The sequence below is a fragment of the Orycteropus afer genome, unplaced genomic scaffold, assembly GCF_000298275.1.
Source record: "Orycteropus afer afer isolate SDZICR_OR568_19922 unplaced genomic scaffold, OryAfe1.0 scaffold00117, whole genome shotgun sequence".
Classification (NCBI taxonomy): domain Eukaryota; kingdom Metazoa; phylum Chordata; class Mammalia; order Tubulidentata; family Orycteropodidae; genus Orycteropus; species Orycteropus afer.
In genome coordinates, this window is record NW_006921704.1 from 2,116,044 (window position 1) to 2,132,184 (window position 16,141).

Consider the following 16,141-nt stretch of genomic DNA (forward strand, 5'->3'; position numbering starts at 1 on the left):
GTGGTCAATGTCATGAGACAGAGTATATGTGAACTGCTGTATGGAAAGTGAATTTGCTCTGTAAATCTTCACCCAAATCACAATAAATAAATATTAAAAAAGAATATCAGAAAGATGTTTACTTGCATTTTATTGACTATGCAAAAGTATTTGATTATGTGGATCATAACAAATTGTGGATAACATTGAGAAGAATGGGAATTCCAGAAGACTTGATTGTACTCTTGAGGAACCTGTCCATAGACCAGGAGGCTGTCGTTTGAATAGAACAAGGGGACATTGCATGCTTTAAAATCAAGAGGGGAGTACATCAGGGTTGTATCCTTTCACCATACTTGTTTGATCTGTACACTGAGCAGATAATCCAAGAAGTTGGACTATATGAAGAAGAACATGACATCAGGATTAGAGGAAGAACCATTAACAACCTGTGATGCACTAATGACACAGCTTTGCTTGCTGAAAGTGTAGATGACTTGAGACACTTACTGATGAAGATTGACGAATACAGTCTTCAGTATGGATTGCTCAATATAAAAGAAAAAAAATCCTCACAACTGGGAGACTTCCAGTGAGATGGAGAAATAGGCAGACAAGTGACACAGACCCTCTTCCACAAAGAAAAGAAAAACCAATTGACAGAGATACAGAAGATAATCCTGGAGCCCTGAGCTTTGAAAGGAGCTATACAGAAGTAGATTAGGTACCAACTAGTGGAAAAACCTGAATGAAAACAGTGAGTACAGAGATGGTTGGAGCTGCAGACTGTAAGCTACTCTGATGGTACCAACAGCCTGAATAGTTCCAAGTGATGTTGGGACCTGAGAATTGACCTAAAAAAGATCAGCCCTGGTCACCAAGGGCTGCAGGGATGACTGCGCTAGTGGCCTATGACTAGGAAGGGAAACAGCAAGGTGGGAGATAACCTGAGCTGTTGCTGTGTGGAGGACACAGCCATTTTGAATATTTACAAGTGGTGGCCATTTTGGATATTTAAAGTGACCGAGAGTGCAGCTATTCTGAATGTTTACAAGGAGTAGCCATTTTGGATATTTAAACTGACTGAGGGTGCAGCCATTTTGAATCTTTACAAGTGGCAACCATTTTGGATTTTAAAGTGATAGCATCCTCATTCAGATTCCAGGGACCTAAGAATAGGCTCTATTTGCCAGGGTTAGCAGACATATGAGAGGCTGACAACAGGAAAGGAGACAGGTGATGAATGTATAAGTGCTGCCCGCTAGCAAATAGAAGAGTACAGCACAGTACCCTGCTTGCATAGATAACATACAAACAAAACAAAGAAAATGAAAATCATGGGCAAGTCACTCCAATATACAATCACTAATTAAATATAAACACAAAAAATGTCACAATGCCTTGGATGCAACAGAGCATCACAGTCCACACAAAGAAGCAAGATAAAGCAGGAGAAACAAGGGACCAGGATACAGAACCAAAGCATATCCCTGAGGAATATGCAGCATTGCAACTCCCTGATAAAGAATTCAAAAGAATTATATTTAGGTATTTTCAACAAATTGAGAGACAGATCAAGGGAAACACAGAGAAAACCCTAGAACAATTTCGAAAGACAATACAAGAGCAAAATGACAAAATAAATGAAAACTCAGAAATGATACAAAATCTACACACAGAAATGCAGAAGATTAATATGGAATTTTCAGAAACAGATAAGACATTGAATGGGCAAAGAAGCAGAATTGAATCAATGGAAGACAGAATTGGGGAGATTGAAGGCAAATATTTGCACACTTCTTTGGAAAGGGATAAATCAGAAAAAAGAGCAAAACAAAATGAAAAAAGCCCAAGGTTCATGTGGGATACCATGAAAAGGAATAATCTATGTGCAATTGGAATTCCAGAACAGGAAGACACAAATAAAACCACAGAGAAAATGGCCAAAGATTTGTTGGAATTTTCCTGGTATGATGAAAGATGAGAATATATGCATTCAGGAAGTCCAACAAACCCCAAAAAGATGGACCCCAAAAGAAAATCACCCAGACATGCCATCATCAAACTTACCAAAACCAAAGACAAAGAAAGAATCAGGAGAGCAGCATGGTAAAAACGAAAAGTTACCTACAAGGGGCAAACAATAAGACTAAGATCGAATTTCTCAAGAGAAACCATGCAGGCGAGAAGACAATGGGATGGTATATATAAAACACTGAAAGAGAAAAATTTCCAACCAAGAATTATTTACCCAGCAAAATTGTCCCTCAAATATGATGGTGAAATTAGGACATTTCCAGATAAGCAGAAATTAAGGGAATTTGTTAAAACCAGACCAACCTTACCAGAGATGCTAAAGGGTACCCTTTGGACAGAGAAGCAACAACAGCCAACAACAACTGACCATTAACACACATGATGATTTAACTCAGAAACCAACCCAGCTATGGAAGTATCCAGAGTAAATAAGCCTACAAGATTGTAAACAGGGAACCAGAGATATCATTTGACAAATGAGGATGACTACAAACCAAAAAAGAGGGAAAAATCCGTCATTACAGAACATCTAGATGGTAGGGAAATCAAGACAATTACAAGATAGAACGGACTGTTCTAAACTTGGAAAGAAAACTCTAAATCACAGGGTAACCTCAAAGAAAAATTATAAACCTTCATGTCAACAAAGAGGACCAGCATAAATATTCAGCAACTACTAAAACAGTAGCAATGAAGGAAGTGATGACATGATTCATAAACAAAACTAACTCAGCATAGAAAAGTATATGGAACAAAGAAATCAACACCACGAAAAAGCACATAACAAAAATGACAGCAACAAATTCATACTTGCTGATAATTACATATCTGGCAACAGATTTCTCTCTGAGATTTATAGCAGAAGAGTGGATAACCAAACTATAGTATATACACATAATGGGATGCTATGCAGTACTAAAGAATAATGTAGAGTGTACAAAACACTGCATAATATGGATGAACTTGGAGGACATTATGCTGAGTGAAATAAGTCAATCACAGAAGGACAAATATAGTATTAGTTCATTGTTGGGAAGGGTCAAGGAAAGGTTTCTATATGGAGAGAAAGTTTCTTTGCTGGTTGCCAGTGGTAGGAGGGGAGGGAACATTGCAAAAAAGAAAAAATCCTCATAACTGGACCTATAAGCAGCATCACGATAAATGGAGTAAAGATTGAAGTTGTCAAAGACTTCACATTGCTTAGTTCTACAATCGACGACAATGGAAGCAGTAGTCAGGACACCAGAAGACGTACAGCACTGGGCAAATTGGCTACAAAGGATCTCTTTCAAGTGCTGAAGAGCAAAGATGTCTCCTTGAGGACTAAGTTGTGCCTGACACAAGCCATGGTATTTTCAGTTGCCTCTTATGTATGTGAGAGGTGGACAATGAATAAGGAATACCAAAGAGGAGTTGATGGTTTTGAGTTGTGGTGCTGGTGAAGAATGCTGAAAGTACCATGTACTGCTAAAAGATCTAACAAGTCTGTCCTGGAGAAAGTGCAGCCGGAACATTCCTTGGAAGCAAGAATGGCCAGACTTTGTCTCACTTACTTTGGTCATGTTGTCATAAGGGACCATTCCCTGGAGATGGGTGTCATGCTTGGTAAGGTGGAGGGTTGATGAAAGAGGGGAAGGCCCTCAACAAGATGGATTGACACAGTGGTGGTGGCAATGATGGGCTCAAGTATAGCAAGGATCATGGAACTGGCACGGGACCAAGCACTGTTTTGTTCTGCTGTGCATAGGGTCACTATGAGTTGGAGACAAGTCGACGGCACCTACTAACAACAATAACTTGATGCTCACAGGTCACAGGGTTGCTGTGATTCAGAGCTGACTCAAAGGCATCTTACATTAACAATGGGTAATCGTGAGAGCATCTATTTATGTATTTGTTAGCCACCTGAATATATCTTGTGTTTAAATCTGTCCTTTGCCTATTTATTAACTGGATTGTTTGTCTTTTTATTTTTTGAGGTATTGCTGTTTTCTACAAATTTTAGACATTAGACCCTTGTTCAATATGCTGTCACCAAAAATTTTTTCCCAGGTTTTAGGTTCTCTTTTTACTTTTCTGGTGAAATATTTTGATGAACATACATATGTGATTTTTAGGAGGTCCTGGTTGCCTAGTTTATGTTTGCTGTTTGTGCGTTTTTATTTATGTTTCATAGTCTATTTTTGCCATGAATTATGGTGCCTAGGTATTTTTTCTTCTGTTCTTTATAGTTTTAGGTTTTATTTTGGGGTCTTTGATGCATTAGAGTTATTTTTTTGATATGGTTTGAGATGTGGATCGTGTTTCATTTCTCTGCAAATAGATACCCAGTTTTTGCCAGTATTATTTGTCAAAGAGACTATCTCTTTGGTCCCATTTAATGGATAGGTGTCCATAGGTGGATGGATTTATTTCTGGGTTCTCAGTTGTTTTCCACTGGTCTATTTTTCTACCAGTACACATCATTAGTCATCGAAAAGCAAAACAAAACTCACTGCCGTCAAGTCAGATCCTACTCATAGCAACCCCTCCTTAGGTTTCTGAGGTGGTATCACTACAGGAGTAGATTGCCCAACTTTCTTTCTGAGGAGTGGCTGATAGGTTTGAACACCAGCCTTCTGGTTAGCAGTCAAATGCCTTAGGCACTATGCCACCAGAGCTCCTCAGGAAATGCAAATCAAAATTACAGTTAGAAAATGATGCCAAAGACAAGATGTGTTGTACATACAGGGTACCTCAAAATTCCATGCAGCAATAGACTACTAAGATGAGGATTCCACCCAGTGACATCAACTACTCCCTGGGTGCTGCATCCATCAGGTATGATCAAGCCAAACACTCAAGACATGTACAAAGTGTTGGCAATTGAAAGCCATTATTATTATTTACAGGAAGCAAATAGTAAACAAGAGGAACAGATTTATGGTGAACTGGTCTCCCTAGGCCTTCTATATGTGGTCCACTTTGTCAGAGAGGGGCCTGGACATCTCGGAAACTGATGTCTATTTTTCTGTCATGGGGTGGGCATGCCATGGCTCGTGTCAGCATATGTACCACAGTTCAGGTTCTTGGTTCACACTGCTGCTGCCTCCCTCTGAGTCTTATGTTACATTTTCTGGGCCCCATATAACTCCTGCCATGCTGGTTAGGGCCACATACCATTTGCTACTGAGGTTTGTGCCACCAGCTCTGCCTTGCTGTGTGCACATCCCTGCACCAGATCTCCCAAGCGTCTTTGCTCACTTCTGCTGTGCTGGCTGTCTCTTTGGCCCCACTTCCACCATTCTTGCCACCAACATTTATCATGATCTTCACTGTTATGGCTCACTGTTACAGCCTTTTAACTGTGTAAAGCACTTTACTGAGTCTAGGAGCTTCTCAATGTAGAGACCCTGTGTTTTAATGGCCCTCCACTTCAGACTCTTGTTGATCAGGAGGTCCCCCAGAACCTCTGTGGGACTGGTCATTATATTGTCAGTTTCAAGACATGACTTTTCTAGTAAGAGCAATTTTTTTGGCTTAACCAGTTTTCTTAGGCAGATTATAGTTCAGCCAATCACTTGGCAGATTTCAGTTAACTATCCTCTGGATTAGGAGCTCTGATAGTATAGTGCCTAAGGCACTTGACTGCTAACCAGAAAGCTGGCAGTTCAAATCCACCAGCCCTCCTCGGAAGGAAGGTTGGGCAATCTACTTCTATAGTGATACTGCCTCGGCAACCCAAGGAAGGGTCGCTATGAGTCGGGTCTGACTTGACGGCACATAATAACAACAGTCCTCTTAGACAGATTGCTATTCAGTCAGTCATTTAGTAGATTTATGCCCAACCAATCCTCTCAGGCAATTGCAATGCCAAGCCCAGAAAGACTATATAAGGTAACACATTGTATCCCACGAGATGATGGTGTAAGCAGTGCTTGCTCGTATTTGCCCACAATAAAAACAGAATAAAAATCAACAAGAAATTGTGGAACCCATGGTCTCAGAACTCTGGAAACTAGTCAGACACTTTCAGCACCTAAGTAAGCAATGAATCAAGGAAAAGCCAACTATCAGATGTTAGGAAAACTTTGTTTTATACCATGGACACCTTTCCTTTTCTGCTACTGTAGTAGCAGGGGCTATAATAGTGCTGGCAGCACCAGCTGTGAACCATGAACCACACTTTTTTTTGTCTCAAGAGTGTGGGGAACACACTTAGCTTTTTCTGGCAGGCTGGCTCAGGGCTGCCTGGATGGTGGAAAAGTCTCAATCCTCTCCATTTACCCAGGTTTCACACTTTTGCAGAAATGAGGCAAGAGAGCAGCTAGCAATGCCCACTAGCTGTGACTATCCTGAATCACCTGGGATTGATTAATTATGGCATAGTGCCTAAGGCATTTGACTGCTAACCAGAGGCTGATGATTCAAACCCACCAGCCATTCCTCAGAAGGAAGATTGGACAATCTAATTCATAGAGATACTGCCTTGGAAACCCAAGGAGGGGTCACTGTGAGTCAGGAGTGACTTGATGGCAGTGAGAATGAGGGCCACAGGAGAATGGTTGGTGTGAAAATTTTTTGCAGAATTTAGACCTTTAAAAAGTACCATATATTTGCTCTTGAAATAGCATTTAGAACCAACTGTTTTCAAACATTGGAGCCAGAGAAGGCACTTAAATCAACCAGGGGAGTATTTGATAAGTGGTAAACCAGCCACCATTTCTCCAGTTAGCCTTGCCACAGTCGTTGGTATGGCAGCCTGTCCTTCTGACAGGCTGGTTGGTGCCTGAATGGACAGTGGAGACTTTGTCCTCCAATGATTTGGGTAACACAGTTTTCGTAATTGGATTGGTGCCTTGAGGGATGAGTGTACACCACTGCAATAGTTTCAGCCCATGCACAGAAGCAGATTTTCCCTGGAGGCAGAGCCAAAAGGCCACTGACAAAGGCAGACAGACCATTGACTGACTATAGAGATAACAGAACTAGAATATGTACTTTGCAAAAAATAGCTTGGAGACTTACTAAATGATGCTGCCTGCATTGAGTAATAACAGCAATTCCTGAGGAGTGGGAGTATCAGATATTTTCTGTTGTTTGTTTTTACTGAAGTTCAAGGAAATCTCCTTTGAAACATAGTTAGGAATCAGCTCCAAAACATAGCCCTTCTTATCCACACACATTTGGGAGAGCCATATTTCCAAAAATGATTAGAGGAGATTGCTGAGTATGTCAGCTAGTCTACCCTTCATTGACTTAAAATAATTGCAACTCTGGAGAAGGAAAAGAATCTAAGTTCCAGAGTTAAAGATTCTAATATTCAAATGTCCTACTTTCAACAGCAACAGCAAGAAAATCACCAAGTCTTACAAAGAACAGGAAAGAGTGGCCCAATCAAAAGAAAACTACAAAGAGAAACAAATTGTCTCCATGGAATCTTGGATAATGGGTAGATTAGAGGACTTTAAAACAACACTGAAAATTAAAATGAAATACTAAAATAATATTTGAAATAGTATTAAAGGAACTAAAGGAAAACATGACAGAGAATATGGAGAGGTTCAGTATCATCAGCCAAAGCAAGACCAGGAGCTGATTGTGTGACCATTAACTGCTCACATGCAAGTTTAACTTAAAGTTGAAAACAAAACAAGTCTATGAGAGCCAAAATATGATCTTGACTATATCCCTCCTGGATTTAGAGACCATCTAAAGAATAGATTTGGTGAATTGAACACCAGTGACCAAAAACCAGAGGAATGATACAATGACATCAAGGACATCATCCATGAAGAAAGCAAGAGGTCATTAAAAAGACAAGAAAGGAAGAAAAGACCAATATGGATGTCAGAAGAAACTCTGAAACTTGCTCTTGAGTGGAGAGTAGCTTAAGCATGTGGAAGAAATGACAAGATAAAAGAGCTGAACAGAAGATTTCAAAGAGCAGCTTGAACAAAGTCAGTTACTGTAATGAAATGTGCAAAGAAGATCTGAAGTTAGAAAACAAAAAGGGAAGAACACGCTTGGCATTTCACAAGCTGAAAACACTGAAGAAAAAATTTAAGCCTCTAGTTGTAGTATTGAAAGACTCTATGGGCAAAATATTGAATAATGCAGGAAACAAGAAAAGAAGATGGAAGGAATACACAGAGTCACTGCACCAAAAAAAAAAAAATGGTCAATGTTCATCCGTTTCAGGAGGTGGCATATGATCAAGACCCAGTGGTATTGAAGGAAGAAGTTGAGGCTGCACTGAAGCAACTGGCAAAGAGCAAGGCTCCAGGAATTGACAGAATACCCATTGAGATGTTTCAACAAACAGATGCCCCACTGGAGGCACTCACTCGGTTATGCCAAGAGATTTGGAAGACAGCTACCTGGCTAACTGACTGGAAGAGATCCGTAATTGTACCCATTCCAAAGAAAGGTGATCCCACAGAATGTGGAAATTATCAAACAGTATCATTAATATCTCATGCAAGTAAAATCTCACTGAAGATAATTCAAAAATTGTTGCAGCAGCATATTGACAGAGAGCTTCCAGAAAAGCAAACTGGATTCAGAAGAGTACGTAGAACCAGGGATATTATTGCTGATATCAGATGGATCTTAGCTGAAAGGAAAGAATACCAGAAAGATGTTTACTTGTGTTTTATTGACTATGCAAAGGCATTTGATTGTGTGGATCATACCAAATTATGGGTAACATTGAGAAGAATGGGAATTCTAGAGCACTTGACTGTACTCATGAGGAACCTGTACATAGATCAGGAGGCTATTGTTCAAACAGAACAATGGAATAACACATGGTTTAAAATCAAGAAAGGAGTGCATCAGGGTTATATCCTTTCACCATACTTATTCAACTTGTATGCTGAGCAAATAATCCAAGAAACTGGATTATATGAAGAAGAATGTGGCATCAGGATTAGAGGAAGATTCATTAACAACCTGTGATACGCAGATGATATAACTTTGCTTGCTGAAAGTGAGGATGACTTGAAGCACTTACTGATGAAGATTAAAGACTACAGTCTGCAGTATGAATTACACCTCAGTATAACGAAAACAAAAATCCTCACAGCTGGTCCAATAAACAGCTTCATGGTGGATGGAGAAAAGTTTGAAGTTGTCAAGGATTTCATATTACGTTTTTCTATAGTCAATAACAATGGAAGCAGCAGTCAAGATATCAGACAACATATTGAATTGGGCAAATCTGCAAAGGACCTCTTTCAAGTGCTGAAGAGCAAAGATGTCTCCTTGAAGACTAAGGTGCACCTAACCCAAGCCATGGCATTTTCAGTCACCTCTTATGCATGTGAGAGCTGGACAATGGATAAGGAGGACTGAAGAAGAGATGATGCTTTTGGGTTGTGGTGATGGAGAAGAATGCTAAAAGTACCATGGTCTGCTAAAAGGACTAAGAAAGCTGTCCTAGAAGAAGTGCAGCTGGAATGCTCTTTACAAGAGAGGATGGCCAGATTTGTCTCACCTACTTTGGTCATGTTGTCAGAAGGAGCCATTCCCTGGAGAAGGATATCATGCTTGGTAAAGTGGAGGGTCAACAAAGAAGGGGAAGGCCTTCAATGAGAAGGATAGACTCAGTGGCTGCAACAGTGGGCTCAGGTATAGAAAGGATCATGAGGCTGGCATAAGATCGGGCAGTGTTTTGTTCTGCTGTGTGTATGAGTCAGAGACAGCTTGATGGCACCTAGCAACCACAAAGGAAAATACAGACAATGAACTAAAAAGGAAATCAGAAAAATGATACAAGAACAAAATGAGAATTCCAGTGAGGAGGTAGAAAGTATTAAAAAAAAAAAAGTACCAAACATAAATATTGGAACTGCAAGATAAAATAAATGAAATTGAGAAGTAATTGGAGTGAATCAGTGCAACTTCTGGTGACCAGCCACTCCTCGGAAGGAAGGTTGGGCAATCTACTTCCGTAGTGATACTGCCTTGGCAACCCAAAGAGGGGTCACTATGAGTCGGGTCCATCTCAATGGCACATAACAACAACAACAACAACATGATCAGAAATAGAAAATAACAAATGTTGGCAAGGGTATGGAGAAATTTGAACCCTCATCTCTTCCTCATGGGTTTGTAAAATGGTGCAGCTGCTTTAGGAAACAGTTGGTGGTTCTTCAAAAACTTAAGCCAAGAATTACCTCTAACCAACAATTACACTGGTTATCATTTCTTTTCATATTATTTGTATGTTGAGAACTAATAAAATAGCTAAAAAATGCATCATAGTTAACTTTGAAAAAGAATCAATGAATGAATGCAAATCATACATAAATTAAACTACTAAAGCCTGCATAAGTCAGTATATTTTAAAGAAATTTTAATATTGTCTATTAATAAGTTATTAACAAAGGTATGTAATATGCATACTCTTAAATAATATCAACAAAATAATAATTGTGTCCCAATTACAAGTGTTAACCCTTCTGCATTATAGTGTGCTTTCAGTCTTTTTTTTTTTAATCTAAGACTTGCTAATTGTGTTATTAAGCTATTTTCTGTTTTAAAATGTTTTAGTACATAATAATCTCAATTTTGGTTATAGTATTTATTTTTATTTATGTTCTCTCAACAGCTTTTACCGTTTTGTTCTGGAACCAGAACTGATGTCAGGGGCCAATGACATTCATTCTCTTGGACCAGTGGCAAAATTCCTGGATATCCCTGAATCACCCCTTCTAACCCTAAACATGATTACTCCAGAAGGCTGGTTGGTTGAAACAGTATACAGCAATTGTGACCTTGATAATATTCACTTAAAGGATGTAAGTTATCATGTGAAGTTATATAAAGAAAGAAGCATAAGATAAATTCTTATCAGCTGTTATAATTATAGACAGTGAAGGATCATCATATAGATACTCATACTGTAGAAGAATACTATAGAATTTTCTTCTGTGTGATTCTGGGTCCTCAGTCAGTCTTTAAGTTTCCTTAACTTCCCAAATCAGTAACTTGATTTTTCTAGGTTTCTATATTTTTTGCTGCTTCCGACAACTAGTTAAAAAATGCTTTTCTAAAAGGAATGATGTAAAAATGGGAATGGATACATGACAATATATAATAATGTAATTAAGTATATGTTTTGCCCTTCATATTTTGTTTTTAACTCAGAGAGGAACATTTTCATCTCAGACTTGGTTTTGCCTCACAGCTTTTATCTAGAGAAAGCATTCCTAACTAGATTAGAGTAGAAAACAGTAAATAGAGTTCACATATATACTGCAGATTAGTGTGTTGCTTCTCCTCACAACTTGACCTTTGCTGGTATAGGCATGTCTTTCCCAGCTGTTACCAGTCAGTCCACAGCACAAAGAAGGGGAGGGATATTTTTAAATATACTGACTCTTCTAAACATTGAACTCAGAACAGGAAATGAAATGTGGAGTCCACACACACAAAAAAAAAAGTTAGAAATGTTTATCTAAAGACTAGTCCTCACATTCCCCTTTCTTGCCTGGTTCTGCACAGCCCCTTCCTTTAAGTGACTATTCCTTTAAAATGTAGCCATTCTCCTGACCCAGGCAAAAACATTTTACCTAGGATTATTTGGTTTAGATTGTTCAAAGCCTTTTCCTTATGATTCTTACCTACTATCACTTGTCTAGAGATATTCTTTCTAGACAAGTTTTTTTTTTTTTTTTTCTTTTCCACTCATGAGTCGATTTTGTGGGATCCTATTAACTTCTTGGAACATATTCATCAGTTAACCCCAACTTTAACTAACTAAAAAAAATAATAACCTAAAACTCAGTCATAGTAGTCTTCTGAAATTGGTCTTTCAAAGCCAGGGGGAAAAAATAGAAGGCAGCAAAATAATAAAATTCATTAGGAAAAGTTGCTCAAATTGCCAAAATCATCTAAAACTAAATGAGAATACTATGGCAAGAATTAATTCCTGTTTTCACCATGTCAATAAAATAGGTAAAAGAAACTTCTGTTGGATATTTATTAAGAGAGTGTATAAATATGTATCAGTAGCTTTAAATACCCTAACCAAAATTGTGAAAAGTTTGTAGTGGGTTAATTAGTATAACCTAGAATAGATCTTTAAATTCAGAATGCTGATGAAAAATTTCAGCAGCTATTAAATAATTGAGATTGACTAAACATTTTTGGGTGTGAGTGGCCAATACAGAAATATTTTTTTAAAAAAAACCTATTCAGTGATTTTTAAAAAAATGAATAATAGCTCTATTTCTAAAGTTAGAAATCCAAGTATAGGGAGATAATTTCCTATATCTTCATAGATAAGATGAATAGACAGAAATTATAAATTGTAGTGACTGGCAGTTCAAACCCACCAGCCACTCCTTGGAAGGAAGGTTGGGCAGTCTACTTCTGCAGTCTGAAATTGATCAAACATGCAATCAGGATGTGTTCATTATCACTGGTGACTGGAATGCAAAAGTTGGAAACAAAGAAGAATCACCATTAGTTGGCAAATTTGGCCTTGGTGACAGAAATAATGCTGGAGATCACATACTAGAATTTTGCAAGACCAACAACTTGTTCACTGCAGATACCTTTTTTCAACAACACAAATGGTGGCTATACATGTGGAATTCACCAGATGGAATACACAAGATCAAATTAACTACATCTGTGGCAAGAGGAGATAGAAAAGATCAATATCCTCAGACAAAACCAGGCCAGGAGCTGATTGTGGAACAGACCATCACGTGCTCATATGCAAGTTCAACTTGAAGTTAAAGACAATTAGAAGAAGTCCATAAGAGCCAAAATATGATCTTGAATATATAATCCTCCTGAATTTAGAGACCATCTAAAGAATATATTTCATGCATTTAACACCAATGACTGAAAACCAGAGGAATTGTGGGATGACAACAAGACCTAGACATGAAGAAACCAAGAGGTCACTAAAAGACAAGTAAAGAAGACCAAAATGGATGACAGAAGAGACTCTGAAACTTGCCCTTGAGCAGAGAGTCTCTAAAGCAAATGGAAGAAATGACAGATAAAAGAGCTGAACAGATTTCAAAGAGCACCTCAAGAAGACAAAGCCAATTGCTGTAATGAAATGTGCAAAGACTTGGAGTTAGAAAACCAAAGGGGAAGAACATGTTCAGCATTTCTCAAGCTGAAAGAACTGAGGAAAAAATTTAAACCTCGAGTTGCAATATTGAAAGATTCTATGGGCAAAATATTGAATGATGCAGGAAGCAGCAAGAGAAGATGGCAAGAATACACAGAGAATCACTGCAGCAAAAAGAACTGGTAGATCTTGACCCAATTCAGGAGGTGGCATATGATCAAGAACCAAGGGTACTGAAGGAAGAAGTGGAAGCTGCACTGAGGGAGTTGGCGAAGTACAAGGCTCCAGGAATTGACGGAATACCCATTGAGATGATTCAACAAACAAATGCCCTGCTGGAGGCACTCACTTGGTTATGCCAAGAGATTTGGAAGGCAGCTACCTGGCCAACTGACTGGAAGAGACCCATATTTGTACCCATTCCAAAGAAAGGTGATCCCACAGAATGTGGAAATTATAGAACAATATCATTAATATCGCATGCAAGTAAAATCTCATTGAAGATAATTCAAAAACAGTTGCAGCAATATATTGACAGAGTACTTCCAGAGGTGCAAGCTGGATTCAGAAGAGGACATGGAACAAGGGATATCATAGCTGCTGTCAGATGGATCTTGGCTCAAGGCAAGAATACCAGAAAGATGTCTACTTGTGTTTTATTGACTATGCAAAGGCATTTGATTGTGTGGATCATGACAAATTATGCATAACATTGAGAAGAATGGGAATTCCCAAACACTTGATTGTACTCATGAGGAACATGTACATTGACCAGGAGGCTGTCATTCGAATAGAACAAGAGGACACTACATGGTTTAAAATCAAGAAGGGAGTACATCAAGGTTGTATCCTTTCCCCACACTTATTCAATCTATATTCTAAGCAAATAATCCGAGAAGCTGGACTATATGAAGAAGAACGTGGCATCAAGATTGGAGGAAGAATCATTAACAACCTGCGATACACTGATGGCACAACTTTGCTTGTTGAAAGTAAGGATGATTTGAAGCATTTAGTAATGAACATTCAAGAATACAGTCTGCAGTATGGATTACATCTCAATATAAAGAAAACAAAAATCTTCACAACTGGACCTATAAGCAGCATCATGATAGAGAAAAGTTTGAAGTTGTCAAAGACTTCACATTGCTTGGTTCTACAATTGACACCAATGGAAGCAGCAGTCAGGACATTAGATGACATATAGCACTGGGCAAGTTGGCTGCAAAGGACCTCTTTCAAGTGCTGAAGAGCAAAGATGTCTCCTTGACGACTAAGGTGTGCCTGACACAAGCCATGATATTTTCAATCACCTCATATGCATGTGAGAGCTGGACAGTGAATAAGGAATACCGAAGAAGAGTTGATGCTTTTGAGATGTGGTGCTGGTGAAGAATGCTGAAAGTACCATGGACTGCTAAAAGAACTAAGAGATCTATCCTGGAGGAAGTACAGCTAAAATGCTCCTTGCAAGTGAGAATGGCCAGACTTCATCTCACCTACTTTGGTCATGTTGTCAGAAGGGACCATTCCCCAGAGAAGGATGTCATGCTTGGTAAGGTGGAGGGTTGACGAAAGAGGGGAAGGCCCTCAACAAGATAGATTGATACAATGGCTGTGGCGATGGGGTCAAGTATAGCAAGGATCATGGAGCTGGCTCAGGACCGGGTGGTATTTTGTTCTGCTGTGCATAGGGTCACTATGAGTTGGACATGACTCGACGGCATCTAACAACAACTCTTTCAAACACAGGTTTGTACGTTCTTCTGACAGTCTATGTTATATTCATTATTCTTCACCAACACCGTAATTCAAAAGCATTAACTTTTCTCCAGTCTTCTTTATTCATTGTGCAGCTTTCACATGCATATGAAAATACACGGCAATTTTTCAGGCGCACCTTAGTCTTCAGAGTGACATCTATGCTTTTTAACACACTTTTAAGTGATCCTTTGCAACAGATTTTGCCTAATGCAATGTATCGGTTGATTTCTTGACTACTGCTTCCATAAGCATTGATTGTGGATCCAAGTAAAATGAAATCCTTGACAACTTCAGTCTTCTCTGTTTATGATGATGTTGTGAACATTCTACAAATACTTGAACAAAAAGCTTGATCCACAATATTTTCTCTTATTGGGCAGTTGTTCACAGGCTTGTAGCTGCAAAGACTTTATGGTAAACCAGTGCTATAACACAGTTAAAGGTGACAGAAGTGGTTACAAGAAAGCTTAAAATGAAGGGAGGATTCCAAGATAGGGAATAGGGAGAAAGACTGCACAGACCCTCTTCAACAAAGAAAAGGGATACCAATTAACACAGACACAGGAGATAATCCTGGACCCCTCAGCCTTGAAGGGAAGGATAAAGAAGTGGACTAAACCACAACTAACAGAAGAATTTGCATGAAAATACCAGAAAAGGAGAATATGGAGCTGCAGTCTGGCAGCGATCCTGAGGGATCCTGATGGCACAGACAGCTTGGAGATTCCAGAGTGGTCGTAGAACCTAAGAATTAACCTAAAAATCAGCCCTGCTAGCCAGAGGCTTCACGGAGGACTGCTCTGCTGGCTGTGGAATAAAAGGGAAAGCAGCTGTAAAGAGGAAGATGGGCTGAGCTGTGGACAATTATGGGTCTGGAGGGTGCCGCCATTTTGAATGTTTACAAGTGGCTTGACCATTTTGGATATTTAAAGAGACAGCACTCTACTAGATTCCAGGGTCTTAAGGACAGGATCACTTGCCAGTAACCCCAAGGACACTCCAGAACTGCACGACTGAAAAGGTGCAACATTCCTCTTGTTACTCTTACATTGCACACCCACTTGGTGAGTGGAGGTGCAGCCATGCCCCACTCCCACCCACCTTCTGGGTGTGCAGGAACTCCATCCCAGTCTTTGTGCTCAGATGGAGGCTGGGTGCCCTGCTCTGTCCTCCACCAATTGTTTTCTTTTTCTTTTTCTCTTTCTTTTTTCTGATGTTTAGTTTGCTTGTATTTGTTTTAAAACTACTTTTATTATTAATACTTTTGTCCTTTTTACTATTATT

General features: G+C 39.1%; 1 protein-coding gene across 1 annotated transcript in view; it reads left to right on the forward strand.

Moving 5' to 3' along the window:
• UGGT2 (UDP-glucose glycoprotein glucosyltransferase 2) overlaps positions 1-16,141 on the forward strand; it is a 601,530-nt gene that overhangs the window by 453,556 nt on the left and 131,833 nt on the right. The window contains exon 27 of the mRNA XM_007944010.2: positions 10,610-10,799. Within this exon, the coding sequence (XP_007942201.1) occupies positions 10,610-10,799 (190 nt within the window). The remainder of the gene's footprint in view (positions 1-10,609; positions 10,800-16,141) is intronic.